We start from the raw sequence: 22,773 nt of genomic DNA, 5'->3' as shown, positions 1-22,773 counted from the left end.
AGTTGGGAAAAAAAAAAAAGCCTGAACTGCTGATTTGGGCAAATTCCCACAGATGACAGATTTATGAAGTCCAGCCTTCCTGAAGGGAGATTCCAGCATGCAACTGGTGCTATGGAGAGAGTAAGAACAACTTCAACAGTGCTGTCCCTCCCAAAGAAAGACTATACAATGATGACCTACCAGGGGGTGGTGCCCTCTCTCAGAGGAGAAAAGGAGAGCAGTGAATGATTGCCCAACTACCCTGTTTCTCTCTAGCAGCACTCAGAGTCCTAGGGAGTCCAGTCCCTGACTGGAGGACAGAGGAGATCAGGAAAGAGAAAATTTTAAATAACATTAAAGGGAAACAGACCCTGATGCCTGTGCTCAGCAGTAAATCCACTCATGAGCATGGGGAGTACCACACCTGTCACATAGGAGGAGTACTTCCTATTGGGGTCAGTAGTCATCCTGGGTACCCTGAGCACTCTGCACACCTCCTACCACTCTGCAGTCAGCTCCTGGTATAGTAATGAGACCAAGCTCCAGTAGACAGAATATATTCAGATAAACTAAGAAAAAAGAGAAGTCCCAAATATCACAAAGGAACGAGGAGACATTATGACTGACACCACAGAAATATAAAATATAATGAGACTACTGTAAACAGCATTATGTCAATAAATTGAATAACTTAAAAGAAATAGAATCCTAGAAACAGAAAATGTGAGTACACATGTAATGAGTAAAGGGATTGAATCAATAATCAAAAAGCTACCCGCACAGAGGAGCCCTAGATCAGAGGTTTCACTGGCAAATTCTATCAAACTTTTAAAGCAGAATTTTTTCTTATCCTTCTCAAAGTCCTCTATACTTGCAAACTTAAGGCTAGCGTTACTCTTTTACCAAATCCAGGAAGGGACACTACAAAAAAGAAAACTAGAAATTATCCCTGATGAACACAGATGTAAAATTCTCAACAAACTATTAGCAAAGCAAATTCAACAGCACAGTAAAAAGGGTCCTTCACTAGAAACAAGTGGGATTGATCCCAAAACCATCTCAAGGATGATTCATCAAAAACAAATCAATAAATGTGGCACATCACAATAATAGAACTCAAGATAAAAATGATCATCTCAACTGATGCAGAAAAAAATGTTTGACAATATACAATATCTTTTCCTAATAAAACTGAGTATAAGGATAATATAATATAAAAGGACATATATGGCAAACCCACAGCTTAAAATAATATTCAATGGTGAAAAACTGAAACCTTTTTATTTAAGATGAGAAATAAGACAGGGTGCCCACTCTCACACTCTTATTCATCACAATACTGATAGTCCTAGCTATAGAGATTAGCTAGAAAAGACAATAAAAGGCATTCAAACTGAAATGAAAGAAGTAACATTGTCACTTGCAGATAATGATTTGAACTCTTAAAGACACAACCAAATAACTGCTGAAACTAGTCAGTTCAGCAAACTAAAAAGCAAAATAAACAGCCAAAAAAGGCAAATTATGTGATGGAAGAAAATATTTGATTACACACACACACACACACACATATATAGGATGGGGGCTAATAGCTAAAATATACAATGACCCTATACAGTTGGATAGGGGGGAAAAAAACTAATACAATAAAAAGGGCAGGGGAATTAGACATTTATTTCAGCAACAACATCCAAGTGATTAACAGCTACATGAAGAGATACTCAAGATTACAAATAATTGGGGAAATAGAAATCAAACCCACAGTGAGCTATAACCAAACACCTCTTAGAATGGCTATCAAGGAGACAAGAGATAACTAATATTGGCGAGGATGTGGAGAGACAGGAACCCTTCTACACTCTTTGTGGGAATGTAAATTGGTTCAAACACTATGGAAAATGTGGAGGTTCCTCAAAAAATTGAAAATAGAATTACTATATGATCCAGCAATTGTATTTCAGAGTATATACTGAAAGGAAGTGAAAATAGATATTGAAGAGATATATGCACTCCCATGTTTATTGCAGCATTATTCTCAATAGCTAAGATATGAAAACAACATGAGTGTTCATCAATACATGAAAGGATAAAGAAAATGTGGAATACAAACATACAGATATTATTCAGCCATGAGAAAGAACATCCTGCCATTTGCAACAGGAATGGACCTTGAGCACATTATGCTAAGTGAGATAAGTGAGACACAGAAAATCAAACACTTTGTGATCTCAATTCTGTATGGAATCTGAAAAAGCCAAACTCATAAAAACAGAGTAGAAATGTGACTGCTAGGTGCTGGGAGGTGATACTGTTTAAGGTGAAAGATTTGCCACCAATAGATAAAGTCCTGGATATCTAATGCACAACATAGTGATTATAGAAATAATACTGTCTTCCAGTTGCTAAGAGACTAGATCTTAATTATTCCCAACACACACAAAAAATGATAATTATGTGATCTGATAGAGGTGTTAATCAACTCGCAATATATAAATGTATCAATAAACACACTGTATACCTTAAACTTACAGGCTGTAGTACTTCAGTTTTGTCTCAATTAAAAAAAAATTTAAAGTAATAAATGATTAAAGCACTGTGTATTCTAGACCAGCCTGCTTAACATAAATTTCTATGTGGACAGAAATGTTCTTGATCTGCAAGACCTGCAATGGTGGCCAAGAAGTACACCCCAATACTCACAGCAGCACTATTTACAATAGCCAAGATATGGAAGCAATCTAAATGTTCATCAATACTTGATTGGATAAAGAAGATGTTATGTGCATATATAATGAAATTTTAGCCATAAAAAAGCAATCAAATTCTTCCATTTGCAACAACATGGATGGATCTGGAGATTATTATGCTTAATGAAATATGTCAGGCAGTCATAAAAAGTATATGTACTTAGTTTTTCAGTCATGTCCGACTCTATACCGCTATGGACTGTAAACTGCTAGGCACTTCTGTCCATGGGGATTCTCCAGGCAAGAATACTGGAGTGTATTGCCATGCCCTCCTCCAGGGGATCTTCCCAATCCAGGGATCAAACCCAGGTCTACCACATTGCAGGTGGATTCTTTACTGTATGAGCCACCAGGGAAGTCCTAAAAAGTGTATATTATCACTTATATGTGAAATTTAAACAATAAAACAAAGGAATAAAGCAAAATGGACTCATAGTTATAGAGAACAAACTAGGGGTTACCACTGGGGAGGGGGCAAAGGGGAAGGTCAAGATAGGGGACAGAGGATGAAGAGATGCAAAATACTATGTATAAAATAAACTATAAAAACATACATCACAGGGAAACACCTCTAATTTTGAATTGAGTATAAGCTATAAAAGTATTGAATCACTATGTTGTACATCTGAAACACATAAAATGTAAATCAACTATACTTCAACTTAAAAAGTGAATTCACTAGTGAATTTTGGCTAATGAAACTAAGGATAATATTTTAATTTTAGATTTTAGGTATTTAGTAAGGAGAAGTAGAGAGCAATAAATAGTGAATTTCTCTCATTTCCACAATTTAGGTACTTGACAGATATAAAAATACACAGAATCTCTTAATATAAAATATGGATGAAAACAGCATGGTTTCTGAAGGAGAAAACATAACATGAGTAACTTTTGCAGTTTTAGAATAGGATCAATACATATGATAAGAGACAGGTTAATTTATATTTTGCTTTCATTTTTGTCACACATGCTAACATTTTTGATATCCAAAGACCCAATAATTTTGTATTATCATGCAGTTATTAATTAATAATTATTAATCAATGATTAATGATCTAAGAAAAATGATATTCTGAATAGCCACTAATTTTTTTTACCCCAGGCATTGGTATACATTTCATTGATATGTGTATGCTGTTTGTTTTCACAAGATTTTTAAAAATTAACTTTATCCATGAGCTTCACTATTAATAATTACAAATTCTGTCCTGTCTATAAAACCTGAATTATTTATGTTTCCACCAGCCAGCCTTAAACCTATTTCTTGTTTCCTCTTCTACTACTTTCTATTGTGAATTTTAGAACTACTTAATAAGCTCTTCACTTACATAATTTGGTATCTATATTCTGCTAATCTGTAGGAATTTAAGCTGTTCTTTGAGTTATATTCTTAGAATGATCTGTTAATACATAATTGTTGTATTACATTCTTAATAATAAGAGTTAATAAAAACAATTCTTAATTATATTAGTGGGCTTCCCCAGTGGCTTAGATGGTAAAGAATCTGCCTGAAATGCAGGAGACCTGGGTTCGTTCCCTGGGTTAAGAAGATCCCCTGAACAAGAGAATGGCTATCCACATCAGTTTTCTTGTCTGGAGAATTTTATGGACAGAGGAGCCTGGTGTGCTACAGTCCATGGACTCACAAAGAGTTGGACATGACTGAGGTGACTGACAGTAACAATCATATTATTGTAGTGAAAGAGCTTTATATCTCCAAAGATTTTATTTCTTTAGTGCATCAATAGTTTATAAAACAGATTCTAACAGAAGGATTTTCTTAAATTTGTCAAAATTGGGAGTTAACAAAGTACTTCAATTCTCTGTTGACATTGTAGCACAGAACCCTTAAACTTGTCATTGAAAATTCCATTTGATTTCTCACAAAAGCATTGTGTTGATATTTAGATTGTATCAACAGACTTGAAAATGTTAGATCTATAATACATATTTGGTTTATGGCATTTCTCTAATTCATTTATTTTTCCATTAAATCATTTTTCTTTAGGCTTCTTTTATTTTTCAAAGGAATATGTTCTTTTGACTTTTCAATCATAATTTATAAACTTTTCATATCTCATGCTTCAGAATGTGAGAGTTCATTTTTATTTCACAAGTCTGTATAGTTCTAATTATTCTGAAAATAACTAATTAAGAGTGAAATCTAATTAGATGAAAATAATATTGGCAGTTACAATTAAGTGTCTGTTCAGATTTGCCATAAATATGATTATTTTTAATATCAAGTTTACCAACTGAGTTTTCTGTGAGTTCATCATAAATATAAAAATTTTAGTCTGACTTTTTGTTTAAAAAAAATCAAACTATATGCCTGTCTATGTCTTTTCAATTTTTTAAAAGACTGAGAATGATTTTCTTAAAACTTGTATTGTTTCTGAGGAGCTGCATATATTTTCTTTTTTCTTCCAGTTTTATTGAAATATAATTGACATACAGTACTGTGTAAGTTTAAGATATACAGCATAATTATTTGACTTACTATATCATGAAATATTTACCACAATATGTTCAGCAAATATCCATCATCTCATATAGATTCAAAATTCAAGAAATAGAAAAAATATTTTCACTTGTGAGAACTCATGATTTACTCTCAATAACTTTCATATATAACTCATACCAGTGTTAATTATATTTATCATATTGTACATTACATCCCTAGTACTTACTTATAATTGAGAGTTTTTACCTTTTGACTACCTTCACCCAATTCCCAAACCCCTGCTTCTGCTAGTCATAAATCTAATCTCTTTTTCTATGACTTTATTCTTAAAGTATAATTGACCTTCAGCACTATGTCAGTTACCACTACATTACATGGTACTTCAATATTTCTATGCATTTCAAAATGGTCATCATGTTAAGTCTAGTCACCGTGGCATATCATTTCTCTAAAGAACCTAAATACTGACCCAATCTAGAGAGACACAGATTTATTCAGTCTGTACTGCATAACCTCATCTATTTATTCTGATCTATTGTTATACAAAAAGTATTTTTACAAAACATATTAGCAGATCACATTTTTTCACATTCATTATTTTCTTGATATCTCTGAAATGATTGGTTGCTTCAAGTTTACTGACTGGTTAGTGTACACACGTGACTCTGTAGACATCCACCCTTACTCCACTCCAGATTCACATGCACTTGGATAATAGTGTATCCAGGCAATCCTGTCTTTCTGGGAAGTTATCATGTTCATCTAATTATACAGAAATTTATCCATGAACTTTCATTTTAGTGAAATAAGTGAGAACATATGGAAACACAGGTGTTTGATTCTTCATGACTGAATTAAACCTACATCATGTATTAATTGTACAAGGAAACTTCTATATCATACTAGAAAAGATGTATAAAGCTTGTATGAGATCAGATGATTCTACTTTTTAATCTACAAGAATTATTTTCACTGTAAAAATAGGAAGATAATTTGTACGGTGGACATTGTAACAAATATGCAAAATTTCCATGAAACATGAATGAATGTGTAAGTGTTCAAGTCATGATTCTTTTTATTACAGGGTAGTATATAATAGTTTCATCAAGACACTAAAGAAATTGGTTGCACACACACACACAAATAGCAATATACAAGAACCCAGCTTCCCCATCCTCCCACAAAGATCAATGACTGGACAGCTATTCACAGAAAAGACTCTGGTAGATCACTTAGGAAATTTTAGCAATACCATGGAACAAAAAGTCAGAATAATCACACAAGAGAAGAAGCTTCCTTTCACCTGTATCATCACATCTGGCAAGTCCGCATTATTCTGTGGCAAGAAGGAATTTCCCAGCTAGAGAGTTTCTCTCACCAGGGAAAGAAGCATAGTGTGAGAAACCAGCCTCTCCAAACACTGTGCAAAGGTCCTACCAGAGTTTTACTCTACCCAGACTGTCAAAGCTGAGAAATGTAGAGTTGGCAGGAATGAGGAAAAGAAGCAGAGACTACTATTAGCAGTCACACATGGGGCATGATTGTGGTTCAGAGAGACGTTCTAGCCAAACCCAGCAGCTTCTCTATGATAGCACAACCACTGCAAACCCCCTGCAGGTTATCACCACAGAAATGTTTGCATTCACTAATGCCAACCACCTCACTCCCTCTCTGCCCTGCCAGCTGTACACTATAACCAGCCTCCATAGCAGTGTGCACATCACAGAAGAACACACCAACATCAGGGCCTTCTCATGGGTGCAGATCACACTCAGTGCTTGCTGGCCACCACCATGTCTACAGTGCGACAGCCTCTCCAGCAGTGCACCTGCGTGTTCCCAGCTAAACCCCTATCACTGGCCTCAAGTGCAGTGTAGAGGCTCAGGGGGAGACTGTGGGGCTACATGTGACTGCACTGATCCCAGGGGCCATACAATTGCTTGCAGGCCCAGCCTTCTGTCACAGCTGACACCACTGTTCCAACTTGTAACTATCCCTTCCACATGTGTACCTGCATGTCCACCCCCCTGATCCCTGTCACCGGTCTCCACTGCATTGTCACCAGTCTCCACTGCATTGTGCACACATAGACATAGAATGTGCAGCCACAGGAGAGCACTCTTGCAGCCAAGGCCTTGACAGCTGCAAGTAAGCCTATAGTTGGTTCTGGCCTTGCTACCTGCCTCAACCCCAATCACTACCAGTGTGTCTGACCCTGCTTCTGCCACTATATAGGCAACTGCAGTTGACCCACAGAGCCAAGTGTGTGAAAACCACTATCTTTAGCCATCACTGCTTCCTGGTTCTTAGCTACTGAAATGAGAAGAGCCACTTAAAGACCCTGTGGACCCACCACAATGCTCACCAAGGACAACACAGTTGTTGACACTGTGGACACTAGTGACCTCAGAGACATAAGACTCTGCCCAGACTGGATGTTTCCATGTGCTCCTGAGCTTGATACCCTACACTAACAGACCCAAGGTCACAGCATGATGTAGTGAGCTCCTATTCACAGGTAAAAGTTTTCCCTTTTTGAAATCAATCCATTAACTCTCGAAGAGGTGGCTTCTGCTTCATATGTGCAGACATCTACACAAGGCTACAGGGATCACAAAGCATCAGAAAAATATATCTACAAAAGAAATATAGCAAAACTCTAGTAACTGACCACAAAGAAATGGAGATTAAAGAAATCAACTGTTCATATGCTTGAAGAGCTGCAAGAGAACACAGATAAACAACGTAACATCAGAATACAATACAGGAATAAAACAGCAGTTCATAGAGAAAACATAAAAGAACCCAATAGAAACTTTGGAGATGAAGAATACAATGACTGATCTGAAGAAATCAATAGAAAGCTTCAGTAGCAGTCTTGAACAGGCAGAAGAGAGAAATCAGCAAACAAGAAGAGTCTGAAATGATCCAACCTGAGGAGAGAAAAGAATGAAGAACCCTATGAGAGTTAAGGACAGGACATCAAATTGATAGTGTATGAACTACTGGAATCTCAAAGGAAAGGAGAAGGGGAAAAAATGAAGAAAACTTTTTAAAGAAATAATGGCTGAGAACTTCTCAAACCTGGGGAGAGATTTGGACATCTGAGTTTATGAACTGAGACGTCACCTTAAAATTTCAATCCAAAAGGTTCTTCTCCAAGACATATAATAAAACTGTCTAAAGACAAAGAGAGAATTTTAAAATCTTCAAGAGAAACAAATGATTTTTCTCATACAAGGGCACTGCAATAACGCTGGTCAGCAGGTTTCTCAGACACTACAGGCCTGGAGAGAATGGGGTGATATATTCAAAGTGGTAGAAAAAAGAAATTGCCAACCAAAAATATTTAAACCATGAAAGCTGTCCTTCAGAAATAAAGGAGGAATAAAGACTTCCCCTAATTTAAAAAAAGCTGAGGAAACTCATCACTACTAAATATGACTTACCAAAAAAAAAAAAAAAAGTTGAAAGGAGTTTTTCAAGCTGAAGCAACAGATCTCTGGTTAATTGGTGAAAACATACAATACTAGCTGAACTTTATTGTATGTTAACACAAACTGAGATGCTACCTTAATTCTACAATAAAGAATAAAAGACAAAAGTATTAAAAGTAGCTTTAGTATAAACAATATGCGAATGAATACAAAATAAAATAAAGATATAAATGGTGACAGCAAAAAAAAGGTGGAGTAAAAGAATACTCATATATGTGATTAAAATTAATATTTTATGAGTGTAAAATACACCTTTTTGTGTATGTATGTGTATATGTGTATAGTTTTTATCTAAGTCTCATGAAAACCACAAAGCAAAATCTACAATAGATAAGCAAAAGGTAAATAGAAGTGGATCAAAGCACATGACTGATGAAAATTAGTACTTTACAAAGACAGGCAGCAAGAAAAAAGAAAAAAATGAAGTACAAATAGCCAGAAAACAGAATAAGGTGTCATTTGTAAGTCCTTAAATAACATTTATACTCTAAATGTAAATTGAACTGAATTCTACAGTCAAAAGGTATAGACTGTCTGGAAATAAAACAATCAAATAATACCCAAATATATGCTGCCGAGTAAACTCATGTCAGCTTTAAGGACATGTATAGGGGTAGCCCTTATGGTAAACAAAAGATCCAAAATGCAGTACTTCCGGGCAACTTAAAAAATGACAAAATAACACCAATTTGTTTCCACAACAAATCATTCAATATCACAGTAATCCAAGCACAGATGCCAAAGAAGCTGAAGTTGACTGGTTCTATGAAGACCTACAACACCTAGTACTAACACCAAAAAGAGATGTCCTTTTCATCATAGGAGACTGGAATGCAAAAGTAGAAGGTAAGTTAGGCCTTGAAGTACGAAATGAAGCAAGGCAAAGGCTAATAGAGTTTGGTCAAGAGAACACACTGGTCATAGCAGACACCCCTTTCCAACAACACAAGAGACAACTCTAGACATGGACATCACCTGATGGTCAATACTGAAGTCAGATTGATTATAATATTTGCAGCACAGATGGACAAGCTCTATACAATGAGCAAAATTAAGACCTGGAGCTGACTGTGGCTGCACTCCTTATTGCAAAATTCAGACTTAAATTGAAGAAAGCAGGGAAGAACACTAGGGCATTCAGATACGACCTAAATCAAATCCCTAAGATTATACAGTGGAGGTGATGAATAGATTCAAGGGATTAGACATGGTAGAACAGGGTTCCCTGAAGACCAATGGACAGAATTTCATAACACTGTACAGGAGGCAATGACCAAAATAATTCCAAAGAAAAAGTAATGCAAAAAGGCAAAGTGATTATCTGATGAGGCTTTACAAATAGCTGAGGGAAAGAAAAGAGCAAGGCAAAGGAGTAAGGGGCAGATATAGTCAACCGAGTGCAGAGTTACGCAGAATAGGAAGAAGAGATAAGGCTTTCTTCAATGAACAATGAAAAAATAAAGGAAAACAATAGAATGAGAAAGACTTAGATATCTCTTCAAGAAAATTGGAGATATCAAGGGAATATTTCATGCAAGGATGGGCACAATAAAGGACAGAAATGGTAAGGACCTAACAGATGCATAAGAGATAAAGAGATGTCAAGAAAACACAGAACTGTACAAAAAAATCTTAATGGTCCAGATAACCATGATGGTGTGGTGACCCTCCTAGAGCCAGACTTCCTGGAATGTGAAGTCAGGTGGGCCTTCAGAAGCATTGTTAAGAACAAAGGTAGTGGAGGTGATAGAATTCCAGCTGAGCTATTTAAAATCCTAAAAATGATGATTCTGTTAAAATTCTGTACTCGATATGCCAGCAAATTTGGAAAACTCAGCAATTGCCACAGTACTGGAAAAGGTCAGTTTTCATTCCAATTCCAAAGAAGGGCAATGCCAAAAAAATGTTCAAACTACCATACAAATGCACTCATTTTATAAGCTAGCAACATAATTCTCAAAATCCTTCAAGCTGGGCTACAGCAGTACATGAACCAAGAACTTCCAGATATACAAGCTGGATTTATAAAAGACAGAGGAGCCAGAGATCAAAGTGCCAGCATCCACTGAATCATAAGAAAAGCAGGAGAATTCCAGAAAAACATCTACTTCTGCTTTATTGACTATACCAAAGCCTTTGACTGTGTGGATCACAACAAACTGTGGAAATTTCTTAAGGAGATAGGAATACCAAACCATCTAAACTGCCTCCTGAGAAACCTATGTGCAGGTCAAGGAGTGACGGTTAGAACCAGACATGGAACAGGGACTAGATCAAAACTGGGAAAGGAGTATGACAAGGCTGTACATTGTTATCCTTGTTTAACTTATATGTAGAGTACATCACACAAAATGTTGGGCTGAATGAATCATAAGCTGGAATCAAGATTTCTGGAAGAAAAACCAACAACCTCAGATGTGTGGATGATACCACTCTAATGACAGAAAGCGAAGAGGAAATAAAGAGCCTCTTGATGAAGGTGAAAGGAGAGAGTGAAAAAGATGGCTTAAAATTCCACATTCACAGAACTAAAATCATGGCATCCACTCCCATCCCTTCATGGCAAATAGATGGGGAAAAAGTAGAAACAGTGATGACTTTATTTCCTTAAACTCCAAACTCACTGTGGATGGTGTCTGCAGCCATGAAATTAAAAGTTACTTACTACTTGGAAGGAAAGCTATGACAAATCTAAACAGTTTATTAAAAAACAGTACTCAGAAACAGTACTTGGACGAATGTCCATGTATTCAAAATTATGGTTGTTCTAGTAGTCTTGTGTGGATGTGAGAGTTGGACCATAAAGAAGGCTGAGTGCTGAAGAATTGATGCTTTTGAACTATAGTGTTGGAGAAGACTCTTGAGAGTCCCTTGGACTTCAAGGAGATCAAATCAGTCAATCCTAAAGGAAATCAACCCTGAAAATTCATTGGAAGGACTGATGTTGAAGCTGAAACTCCAATACTTTGGCCACCTGATGTAAGAGCTGACTCATTGGTAAAGACCCTGATGTTGTGAAAGATTGAGGGCAGGAGAAGATGGCGACAGAGGATAAGATGGTTAGATGGCATCAATGACTTGATGGACATGAGTTTGAGTAAGCTCAGGGAGATAGTGAAGGACAGTGAAGCCTGGCACGCTGCAGTCCATGGGGTCCCAAAGAGTCTGACATGACTTAGCCACTGAATAACAACTATAGTGATAGTCTATAAAAGAAGGGGTGAATCTATTTCTGTGTGTAAATATTATGTAACTCAGTTTCCACTTTTAAACACAGTGTCCAGAATTTATTCCAAAATTTGGGACATAAAAATGCATGGGAAAAAAGAAAGATCCATTGTCAAGAGACACTCAATCCACAAAACCGGGCCCAGAGATTATCCTGAAACTTGAAATATCAGACACTAAAATAATGTACCTTGGCTCAGTGGTAAAGAATCTGCCTGCAACGCAGGAGAGTCAGGTTTGATCCTTGGGTCAGGAAGATCCATTAGAGAAGCAAATGGCAACCCACTCCAGTATTCTAGCCTGGAAAATCCCATGGACAAAGGAGCCTGGCAGGCTACAGTCCAAGGGGTACAAGAGTCAGACAGGACTAAGCAACTAAATCACCATCACCACATGATTCGTATATAAAAAGTCATAGTAAAATGAAAATATAGAGAACATGTATGAAGAGATGAGGAATTTTATCAGAGAAATGAAAACTATATAAAACTACAGGAAACTCAATAAATCAAAGGGTTATCAGAGAAGAGGTGTCCTACTAGTAGGCTTTTAGCAATAAAATGAACATGTTCCAGGAAGAATCAGTGATCTTTAAGATAGTTTAATATAAATTATCCAAACTGAAAGACACAATGAAAAACATAATTTAATAGAACATCCAAAACATTGGGATACTGTCAAACCATCTACCACATGTAGAATTGGTATCTTAGTAATGAGAGAACAAGACGCAACTATTTTAATACAATATTGACTAGAGACATTATAGCCATATACATTAGTGTCTTCAAAAATCCCCCGGGCAATAATGTGTTAAGAGATAATAGTCCAGAAATTTTCAAATTAATGAATTTTAACAAACCAAAAGTTAAATACCCTTTCCCAAATATAAAGAAAAATTCTGCTTAGGCATATCATAGTCAAATTGTGGAAAACAGAATGATAAAGAGAAATCTTGAGGGTATACTGTGAATAAAAAACAAATGTAACAATTTCAACAGAAGCACTATGAGAAAATTTGAACCAAAGGCAAAAGAAGTAAAAACATGGAGTGCTAACCACTGGCCTATCAAGGAATTCCTCTTTTTTTTCCCCGTTATTAAAGACAAAGGTATGGCATCCTTAAAAATGGGGGAAAAAAAGAGGAATTCCTTGGTATTCCAGTGGTTAGGACTCCATGTTTTTACTTCCAGGAACCAAGTTTGATGCCTGGTTGAGGAACTAAGATCCCACAAGTTGTGTAGCATATGCACACACACATGAAAACAAAACAAAACCCTGTCAATCCAAGATTATATACAACAGGAAAATATCTTTCAAAAGTGAAGGAGAAATAAACGTATTTTCAGATGAATGACTGCAGAGACCTGAATTATAAGGATCATTTCAATAGATGCACAAGAAGCACCTGATAAAATTCTACATCTATTCATGATAAAAACTCTCACCAGTGTGAGTATAGAGGGGACATATCTTAACACAATAAAAACTATTTATAACAAACCTACCTAATACTCAAAGGTTAAAAACGGAAAGCCTTTCCACTAAAATCTTAAGCTAGAAAAGGATATCCACTTTCACCACTTCTATTCAACATAGTGGTGTAAGTCTTAGCCACAGCAATCAGAAAATAAAAAGAAATAAAAGTATGAAAATGATAAGAGGGTAAAATTGTTATTTTATGCAGATTATATGATACATATATAGAAACCCTAAAGCCTCCTCACAAACACTATTAGAACTGATGAAAACATTCAGCAAGGTAGCAGGATACCAGATCAACATATAGAAATTGGCTGCATTTTTTTTTTACCCTAAAATGAAATATCAGCAAGTTAAAAAAAAAAAAAAATCCCTTTCAAATTTGTGTCAAAAAAAAAAAAATCTAGGAATAAACCTGATTAAGGAAGTGAAAGACTTATATGCTGGGAAATATAAAACATTGACAAATGAAATTGAAGATGATTCAAAGAAATGGAAAGATACCCTGTACTCTTAAATGGAAAGAATTAATATAGTTAAAATGGCCATACTACATAAAGCAATTGACAGTTTTAATGCAATCCTTATCAAATTACCCATGATATTTTTCACAGAACTGGAACAAATCCTAAATTTTTTTTTGGAACCACAAAAGACCCACAATTGCCAAAGCAATCCTGAGGAAAAAGAACAAAGCTGAAGGCATAACCCTACCAACTTCAGAAACGACTACAAAGCAAGTCTGAATAGTATAAAATGAGAGGAATACACAGGCAAAACACTCTATGACATAAATTGCAGTAGTAGTTATTTAGATCTGTCTTCCAGAGTACTGGAAATAAAAATGAATATAAATGAATGGGACCCAAAAAAAGTTAAATGCTTTTGTACAGCAAAGGAAACTATAAACAAAATGAAAAAACATTTCTCCCTTATGGAATGGGAGAAAATATTTGCAAACAATGTGACCAACAAAGCATTAATTTTCAAAATATATAAACAGCTCACATAGCTCAATATCTCACACACATAAAAATCTAACTATTAAGACACCTAAATAGACATTTCTCCAAAGAAGACACACAGATGGCCAATGAGCATGTGAAAAGATGCTCAAATCACTAATTATTAGAGAAGGGAAAACCAAACTACAATGAAGTATTACCTCATACTGGTCAGAATGGCTATCATGAAAAAGTCTACCACGGATAAACACTAAAAAGGGTGTGGAGATAAGGGAACCCTCCTACACTCTTGATGGGCATGCAAATTTGTGCAGCCACTATGCAGAACAATATGAAGGTTCCTTAAAAGAAAAAAACAAGAAAAAAAAATATAGTTACCATATGATCCCATAATCCCACTCCTGGACATATATCTAAAGAAAACCATAATTTGAAAAAATACATGCACCCCAGTGTTCATAGCTGTACTATTTACAATAGCCAAGACATGGAGCCAACCTAAATGCCCATCAACAGATGAATGGATAATGAAGATGTGGTGTGTGTGTGTATATATGTATATATACATATATATAATGAAATGGAATATTAGTTGTGAAAAAAGAGTGAAATAATACCATCTGCAGCAACATGCATAGACCCAGAGATTATCATACTAAATGAAGTAAATCAGGGAATAAGGGATATCATATGATATGTCTATGAGTAAAAAAAAAATGATATAAATTAACTTATTTACAAGACAGAAATAGACTCACAGACATAGAAAACAAACTTACAGTTACCAAAGGGGAATGGAGGAGATAGAGATAATTTAGAAGTTTGGGATTAACAGATACACAGTACTGTAAGTAAAATAGATAAACAACAGAGTCCTACCATATGGCATCAGATACTTTATTCAATATCTTATAATAACCTACAATGGAAAATAACATAAAAAATATGTATGTATTCTTTTGTACTCAGTTGTGTCCAACTCTGTGACCCTGTGGACTTTAGCCCACCAGGCTCCTCTGTCCATGGAATTTTTCAGACAAGACTACTAGAGCAGATTGCCATTTCCTACTCCAGGGAATCTTCCCAACCCAGAATTTAAAGTACATCTCTTGCATCTCCTGAATTGGCAGGTGGATTCTTTACCACTGTGCCACCTGGGAAGCCCACGGATGTGAATCAGTTTGCTATATATGTGAAAAACTAACACAACATTATAAATCAATTTTACTTCAATAGAAAATAAAGATAAGAAAAAACTAGAAATGTTAAAGTTCATCAAGTGGAAGCCATATCAGACAGAAATGTGAATGCACACAAAATATAAGAGAGAATGGAAAATGGGTATATTTAAAATGCACTGTGTGTTAATTGCACAGTTATGTCTGACTCTTTTTGACCCCAGGGACTGTAGCCTGCCAGGCATCTCTGTCCATGGAATTCTCCAGGCAAGAATACTGGAGTGGATTGCCATTCCCTTCTCCAGAGGAACTTCTGAACACAAGGATCAAACCCTGGTCTCCTACCTTGCAGGTAGATTCTTTACCATTTGAACTGCAGGGAAGTCTTAAATGCATTACTTAATATAAGATTATTATAAGATTTGTAACATATAGAGAACTAAGATGCATGATAATAATACCAAGATTAAGTGGAAGATGTAAAAAACATGGAGCTGTCAGGTTCTTCTACTGCATGTGAGTTGTAATACCCATATTTGAAATTGCACTGTGATAAACTAAAAGTGAATTTTAGAAAATCTATAGCAACCAGCTTCCCTGATGGCTTCCCTGGAGGCTCAGATGGTAGCGAATCTGCCTGCAATGCATGAGACCTGGGTTCAATCCCTGGGTTGGGAAGATCCCCTGGAGAAGGAAACAGTTACCAACTCCAGATTCTGTCCTGGAGAATTCAATGGACAGAGGAGCCTGGTAGGCTACCATCCATGGGGTCACAGAGTTGGACACAACTGAGTGACTTTCACTTGCATGGCTACAAGTACAAATAAAACAAAAATAAACAAATGGGACCTAATTAAAGTTAAAAGCTTCTGCACAACAAAGGAAACTATAAGCAAGGTGAAAAGACAGCCTTCAGAATGGGAGAAAATAATAGCAAATGAAGCAACAGACAAACAACTAATCTCAAAAATATACAAGCAACTCCTACAGCTCAATTCCAGAAAAATAAATGACCCAATCAAAAAATGGGCCAAAGAACTAAATAGACATTTCTCCAAAGAAGACATACAGATGGCTAACAAACACGTGAAAATATGCTCAACATCACTCATTATCAGAGAAATGCAAATCAAAACCACTATGATGTACCATTTCACGCCAGTCAGAATGGCTGCGATCCAAAAGTCTACAAGCAATAAATGCTGGAGAGGATGTGGAGAAAAGGGAACCCTCTTACACTGTTGGTGGGAATGCAAACTAGTACAGCCACTATGGAGAACAGTGTGGAGATTCCTTAAAAAACTGGAAATAGACCTGCCTTATGATCCAGGAATCCCACTGCTGGGCATACACACTGAGGAAACCAGAATTGAAAGAGACACGTGTACCCCAATGTTCATCGCAGCACTGTTTATAATAGCCAGGACATGGAAGCAACCTAGATGTCCATCAGCAGATGAATGGATAAGAAAGCAGGGGTACATATACACAATGGAGTATTACTCAGCCATTAAAAAGAATACATTTCAATCAGTTCTAATGAGGTGGATGAAACTGGAGCCTATTGTACAGAGTGAAGTAAGCCAGAAAGAAAAACACCAATACAGTATACTAATGCATATATATGGAATTTAGAAAGATGGTAATGATAACCCTGTATACAAGACAGCAAAAGAGACACTGATGTATAGAACAGTCTTTTGGACTCTGTGGGAGAGGGAGAGGGTGGGATGATTTGGGAGAATGGCATTGAAATATGTATACTATCATGAATGAAACGAGTCGCCAGTCCAGGTTCGATGCACGATACTGGATGCTTGGGGCTGGTGCACTGGGACGATCCAGAGGGATGGTACAGGGAGGGAGGAGGGAGGAGGGTTCAGGATGGGGAACACATGTATACCTGTGGCAGATTCATTTTGATATATGGCAAAACCAATACAATGTTGTAAAGTTAAATAAAATAAAATTAAAAAATAATAAATATCAAAATGAATCCGCCACAGGTTTATGTAAAGTTTAAAAATAAAATAAAATTAAAAAAAAAAAAAAATAAAGTTACATACATGACTCACAAAAAAAAAAAAAAAAATAAATAAATAAATAAATAAATAAAAGTCGGTGAGGATACAAATTAGTAGAAAATCAGGATAGAGAATGAAGAAGAAAAGAAAGGGAATATGGGACAAATAGCAAGATAAATTTTAACCATACAATTTTTTTAATTAAATGTAAACCAGCTAAAAACTCTAATTCAAAGCAGAATTACTATATTCCATAAAATATAATACCTAGAAAAGATGCTGTCTATAAGAATTTAAATAGAAAAAAAAAGTTTAAACATAAACTGATGGAAAAATATGTGTACTGTGCAAACACTAATCAAAAGCAAGCTGAAGTGGCTATGTTAACATCAGATAATGTTAAGCCACAGAACAAGAAATATGATAATCAAGGATGAGAGGAACATTACACAATGACAAAAGAAAACAATAAATGAAGAAAAGAAATGTCCTAGGTGTATCTGCACCTAACAAAAGTATCTCAACCTATGAAGCAAAAATTAGTATAACCAAAACTAGAAATACATACAGCTACAGTTGTAATTGAAGAATTTAACACTTAGATTTCTACCTACTTGTTACATCAATTATTGAAAGCAATCAGGATACTGATGACCTGAACAACTTTTAAAATCGCATAACCAGTTGATAGGGGCTTCCCTAGTAGTGTGGAGAGAGTGAAGTCACTCAGTCGTGTTCAACTGTTTGCAACCCCATGGACTGTAGCCTACCAGGCTTATCCATCCATGGGATTTTTCCAGGCAAGAGTACTGGAGTGGGGTGCCGTTGCCTTCCCTAGTAGCTCAGCTAGTGAAGAATCCTCCTGCAATGCAGAGGACAGCAATTTCATTCCTGGATTGAGAAGATCTGCTGGAGAAGGGATAGGCTACCCACTCCAGAATTCTTGGGCTTCCCTGGTGGCTCAGATGGTAAAGAATCCACCTGCAATGTGTGGGACCTGGGTTTGATCCCTGGGTTGGGAACATCCACTGGAGAAGGAAACTCCAGTATTCTTGTCTGGAGAATCCCCATGGACAAGAGGGGCCTGGTGGGCTACAGTCCTGCTTCTGCTGCTGCTTAGTCACTTCCGTTGACTCTGTGCGATGCTATGGACTGAAGTCCACCAGGCTCCTCTGTCCATGGGATTTTCTAGGCAAGAATACTGGAAGGGGTTGCCATTTCGTCCTCCAGGGGATCTTCCTGACCCAGGGATCAAACCTGCATGCTCTGCATCAGCAGGCAGATTCTTTACCACCAAGGCACCTGGGAAGGCCCCAGAAAATATTAATATATAGTAACCAAAATAAATGACTGACAGTGAAAGAGAGGAGAAAAAATAATTGCCAGTATCAGAAAGAAGGGCATGTTGGATTCTATAGACATAGGAAGTGAAATAAGAAAATATCAGGAATTACTTTTTTTTTTCAATAAGTGTGACAACTCGTGGTGGACCAATGTCCTGAAAGGCACAAAATACCAAAATTCATTCAAGGTAAAAAACATATATGACCAAAATTTCCCTTTATCTGTTCAGAAGTTTAAATCACAGTTAAAAAACTTCCCACAAAGAAAACTCCAGGTCCAGGTAGCTTTATTTATAAATTATACCAAACAAATGAATAAATAATAGATATTATACACAGGTTTTCAAGATAATAAAATAAGCAAAACATGTTCCAGCTCATTTTATGAGGCCAGCATTAAATTTCATACCAAAAGCAGACCAAAACCATCAGAAAGCTAGAGACCGATATCCTTTATGAAATGTCTCTGAAAAATATTTAGCAAATAAAATGCAGCAATAGGGTGTTTTCAAAAAAAAAAAATAACCAAGCCATGTGTTAGGAGACACAATTAAAACAATAAAGGATATGAAGCCAAATTGGGTTCTATTCAAATGGCATTATATACTTCCTAGTCATGTGACCTTGGGCAAGCTGTGGAATCTCTTCAAACATTGGTTTCCCCATCTGTATGATAATAATGACACTTTAGAGGATTATTGTGAGAATTAAATAAGCAAAATATAGTGTATCTAACAATTCCCAGGATATAGGTACATCTTTTTTTTTTTTTTTCAAATCTACAATTAGATATATTGAGCTCTAGTGAAAGAGGAGAGTGAAAAAGTTGGCTTAAAGCTCAACATTCAGAAAATGAAGATCATGGCATCTGGTCCCATCATTTCATGGGAAATAGATGGGGAAACAGTGGCTGACTTTATTTTCCTGGGCTCCAAAGTCACTGCAGATGGTGACTGCAGCCATGAAATTAAAAGACGCTTACTCCTTGGAAGGAAAGTTATGACCAACCTAGATAGCATATTGAAAAGCAGAGACATTATTTGGCCAACAAAGGTCCGTCTAGTCAAGGCTATGGTTTTTCCTGTGTTCATGTATGGATGTGAGAGTTGGACTGTGAAGAAAGCTGAGCACCGAAGAATGGATGCTTTTGAACTGTGGTGTTGGAGAAGACTCTTGAGAGTCCCTTGGACTGCAAGGAGATCAAACCAGTCCAGTCTGAAGGAGATCAGCCCTGGGATTTCTTTTGAAGGAATGATGCTAAAGCTGAAACTCCAGTACTTTGGTCACCTCATGTGAAGAGTTGACTCATTGGAAAAGACTCTGATGCTGGGAGGGATTGGGGGCAGGAGAAGAAGGGGACGACAGAGGATGAGATGGCTGGATGGCATCACCAACTTGATGGACGTGGGTTTGGGTGAACTCTGGGAGTTGGTGATGGACAGGGAGGCCTGGCATGCTGCAATTCATGGGATTGCAAAGAGTCGGAGAGAACTGAGCAACTGAACTGAACTGATACTTGGAAGCTTAGCACAACATCTTCTAGAACTGACTATTGAAAAATTGGTTAATTGAAATAGAATTTTAAAAACTGTTCTGCTAATCTTTTAGTTGTCTTTTTAATTTGTGTAGAAAATGATAATTTTTAACCTATTGAAAAAAACAGTTTAGGTTGCTAAGTAAACAAAACAGAAGAAACAGAGAAAATGGGGAAAATAAATGATCAATTAAGGGACATAGATATATTATGGAAATTAGTTTTTAAAAAGTAGTTAGGGAAAGACAGAATATAGGATTAAATTTGTGTAGTGATACTTCAGCATACTTGGATAGCATTTATCATGGGTTATTATAAAGAAAAACACCAGCCTGACCATTGATAAAGCATTCATTCTTATCCTAAAGAGAGAAAAAAAAAAAAAAAACACCTAGAAGTAGTAATTATTAGAGTAGTATAAAGAACTTTGACTATATTTTCTCCCTTAGGTATGTTTGAAGAGTTTGCTTTTCTTTTGAACCAAGAGATGAGAGAACCACTTCATTTGTTGGGCTGTTGTTCAAAATTTAAAATTGCTATTATAGAGAAAGCTAGCCATTTTATATGTTTCTATAAGCAGAGTAACACTTAAATCCCTCAGCTATTCTCCAGTGCCAATACAGGAGATGTTAAGAGAAACAGGTTTGATCCCTGAGTCAGGAAGACTACCTGGAGATGGAAATGGCAACCCACTCCAGTATTCTTGCCTGGAAAACCCCATGAACAAAGGAGCCTGGCAGGCTACAGTCCATAGCATCTCAAGGAGCTAGACACAATGGAAGCAACAGCACACAGCACAAATTCTATGAAAAAGAAATTATTATTATCAAAATAATAAGCCTCAGAGAAATTTAGAAAATTCATCAAGCTCATATAATTAACAATTCTGGAGCCATGCTGAATTCATCTTCACTATTTCAACTTTTTGTTGATGCTGATACAATATAGTTATTTGTCACTTCATGACAAATAGATGGAGAAACAGTGTCAGACTATTTTTTTGGCTCCAAAATCACTGCAGATGGTGACTGCAGCCATGAAATTAAAAGACACTTACTCCTTGGAAGAAAAGTTATGACCAACCTAGACAGCATATTAAAAAGCAGAGACACTACTTTGCCAACTAAGGTCCATCTAGAAAGTCTGTGGTTTTCCAGTAGTCATGCATGGATATGAGAGTTGGACTGTGAAGAAAGCTGAGCACTGAAGAATTGATGCTTTTGAACTGTGGTGTTGGAGAAGACTGTTGAGAGTCCCTTGGACTGCAAGGAGATCCAACCAGTCCATCCTAAAGGAAATCAGTCCTGAATGTTCATTGGAAGGACTGATGTTGAAGTTGATATTCCAATACTTTGGCCACCTGATGCAAAGAGTTTACTCATTTGCAAAGACCCTGATGCTGGGAAAGATTTAGGCAGGAGGAGAAGGGGATGACAGAGGATGAGATGGTTGGATGGCATCACCGACTCAACGGACATGAGTTTGGGTAACTCTGGGAGTTGGTGATGGACAAGGAACCCTGGTGTGCTGCAGTCCATGGGGTCTCAAAGAGTCGGACACAACTGAGCGATTTAAATGAACTGAATACATATGATGTTTAAATTTGCTTGAAAATTTTACAACTTTATTTACTGTACAAGACCCTATTATGTATAGTAGGCTTTTATCATTTTATAGGTGACAAGACTGAGGTCAAGAGACTTTGCAGTTCTCCTAAGCAACACCTAGTTGAAGAAGTAGAATTCAAATCTCAGCCTTTATCTCTCTGGCTTCATTCTGAATAATGACAAAATCAAAGTTGAGGATCTATTTCTTCCCAAATGTCCTTTGCAAATCTCTATAATTTCAAATGTCCTTTATTTGATAATGCCTGGCTTTTTTCTACCTTGAGTTGCCCAGGAGAAAGCAATTGTGATAACTATGAAATGACTGTACAAATTCACTGCAGTGAAGAATGAAAATTTCAGATAGAAAGAATGGAAATGACCAGTCTTAAAATCTTATCATCTCGACTTCAGAAGGACTGAAGCTGAAACTCCAATACTTTGGCTACCTAATGCGAAGAACTGACTCATTAGAAAAGACCCAGATGCTGGGAAAGATTGAAGGCAGGACGAGAATGGGATGACAGAGGATGAGATGGTTGGATGGGATCACTGACTAGATGGACATGAGTTTGAGCAAGTGAATTGGTGATGGACAGGGAAGCCTAGAGTGCTGCAGTCCATGGGGTTACAAAGAGTCAGACATAACTGAGCAACTGAACTAAACTACTTCAGAAAGTGCTTCTAAGGTACTTTACTGTTACAGTCCAGTACTCAATGCTGGATG

At 36.6% G+C, this 22,773-nt stretch overlaps 1 protein-coding gene across 3 annotated transcripts in view; it reads left to right on the top strand.

Moving 5' to 3' along the window:
• LOC129659367 (uncharacterized) overlaps positions 1–22,773 on the top strand; it is a 382,363-nt gene that overhangs the window by 346,110 nt on the left and 13,480 nt on the right. The window contains exon 3 of one of the 3 annotated variants that reach the window (XM_055590635.1): positions 3–321. The exons of the other annotated variants lie outside the window; for them this stretch is intronic. Coding sequence (XP_055446610.1) covers positions 3–25 — 23 coding nt within the window. The 3' untranslated portion in view covers positions 26–321. Of the gene's footprint in view, positions 1–2; positions 322–22,773 lie in introns of those variants that run through there. 3 annotated transcript variants of the gene reach the window in all.

The sequence above is a fragment of the Bubalus kerabau genome, chromosome 8, assembly GCF_029407905.1.
Source record: "Bubalus kerabau isolate K-KA32 ecotype Philippines breed swamp buffalo chromosome 8, PCC_UOA_SB_1v2, whole genome shotgun sequence".
In the NCBI taxonomy this organism is placed as follows: domain Eukaryota; kingdom Metazoa; phylum Chordata; class Mammalia; order Artiodactyla; family Bovidae; genus Bubalus; species Bubalus kerabau.
This window is presented reverse-complemented; position numbering and strand designations above follow the sequence as displayed.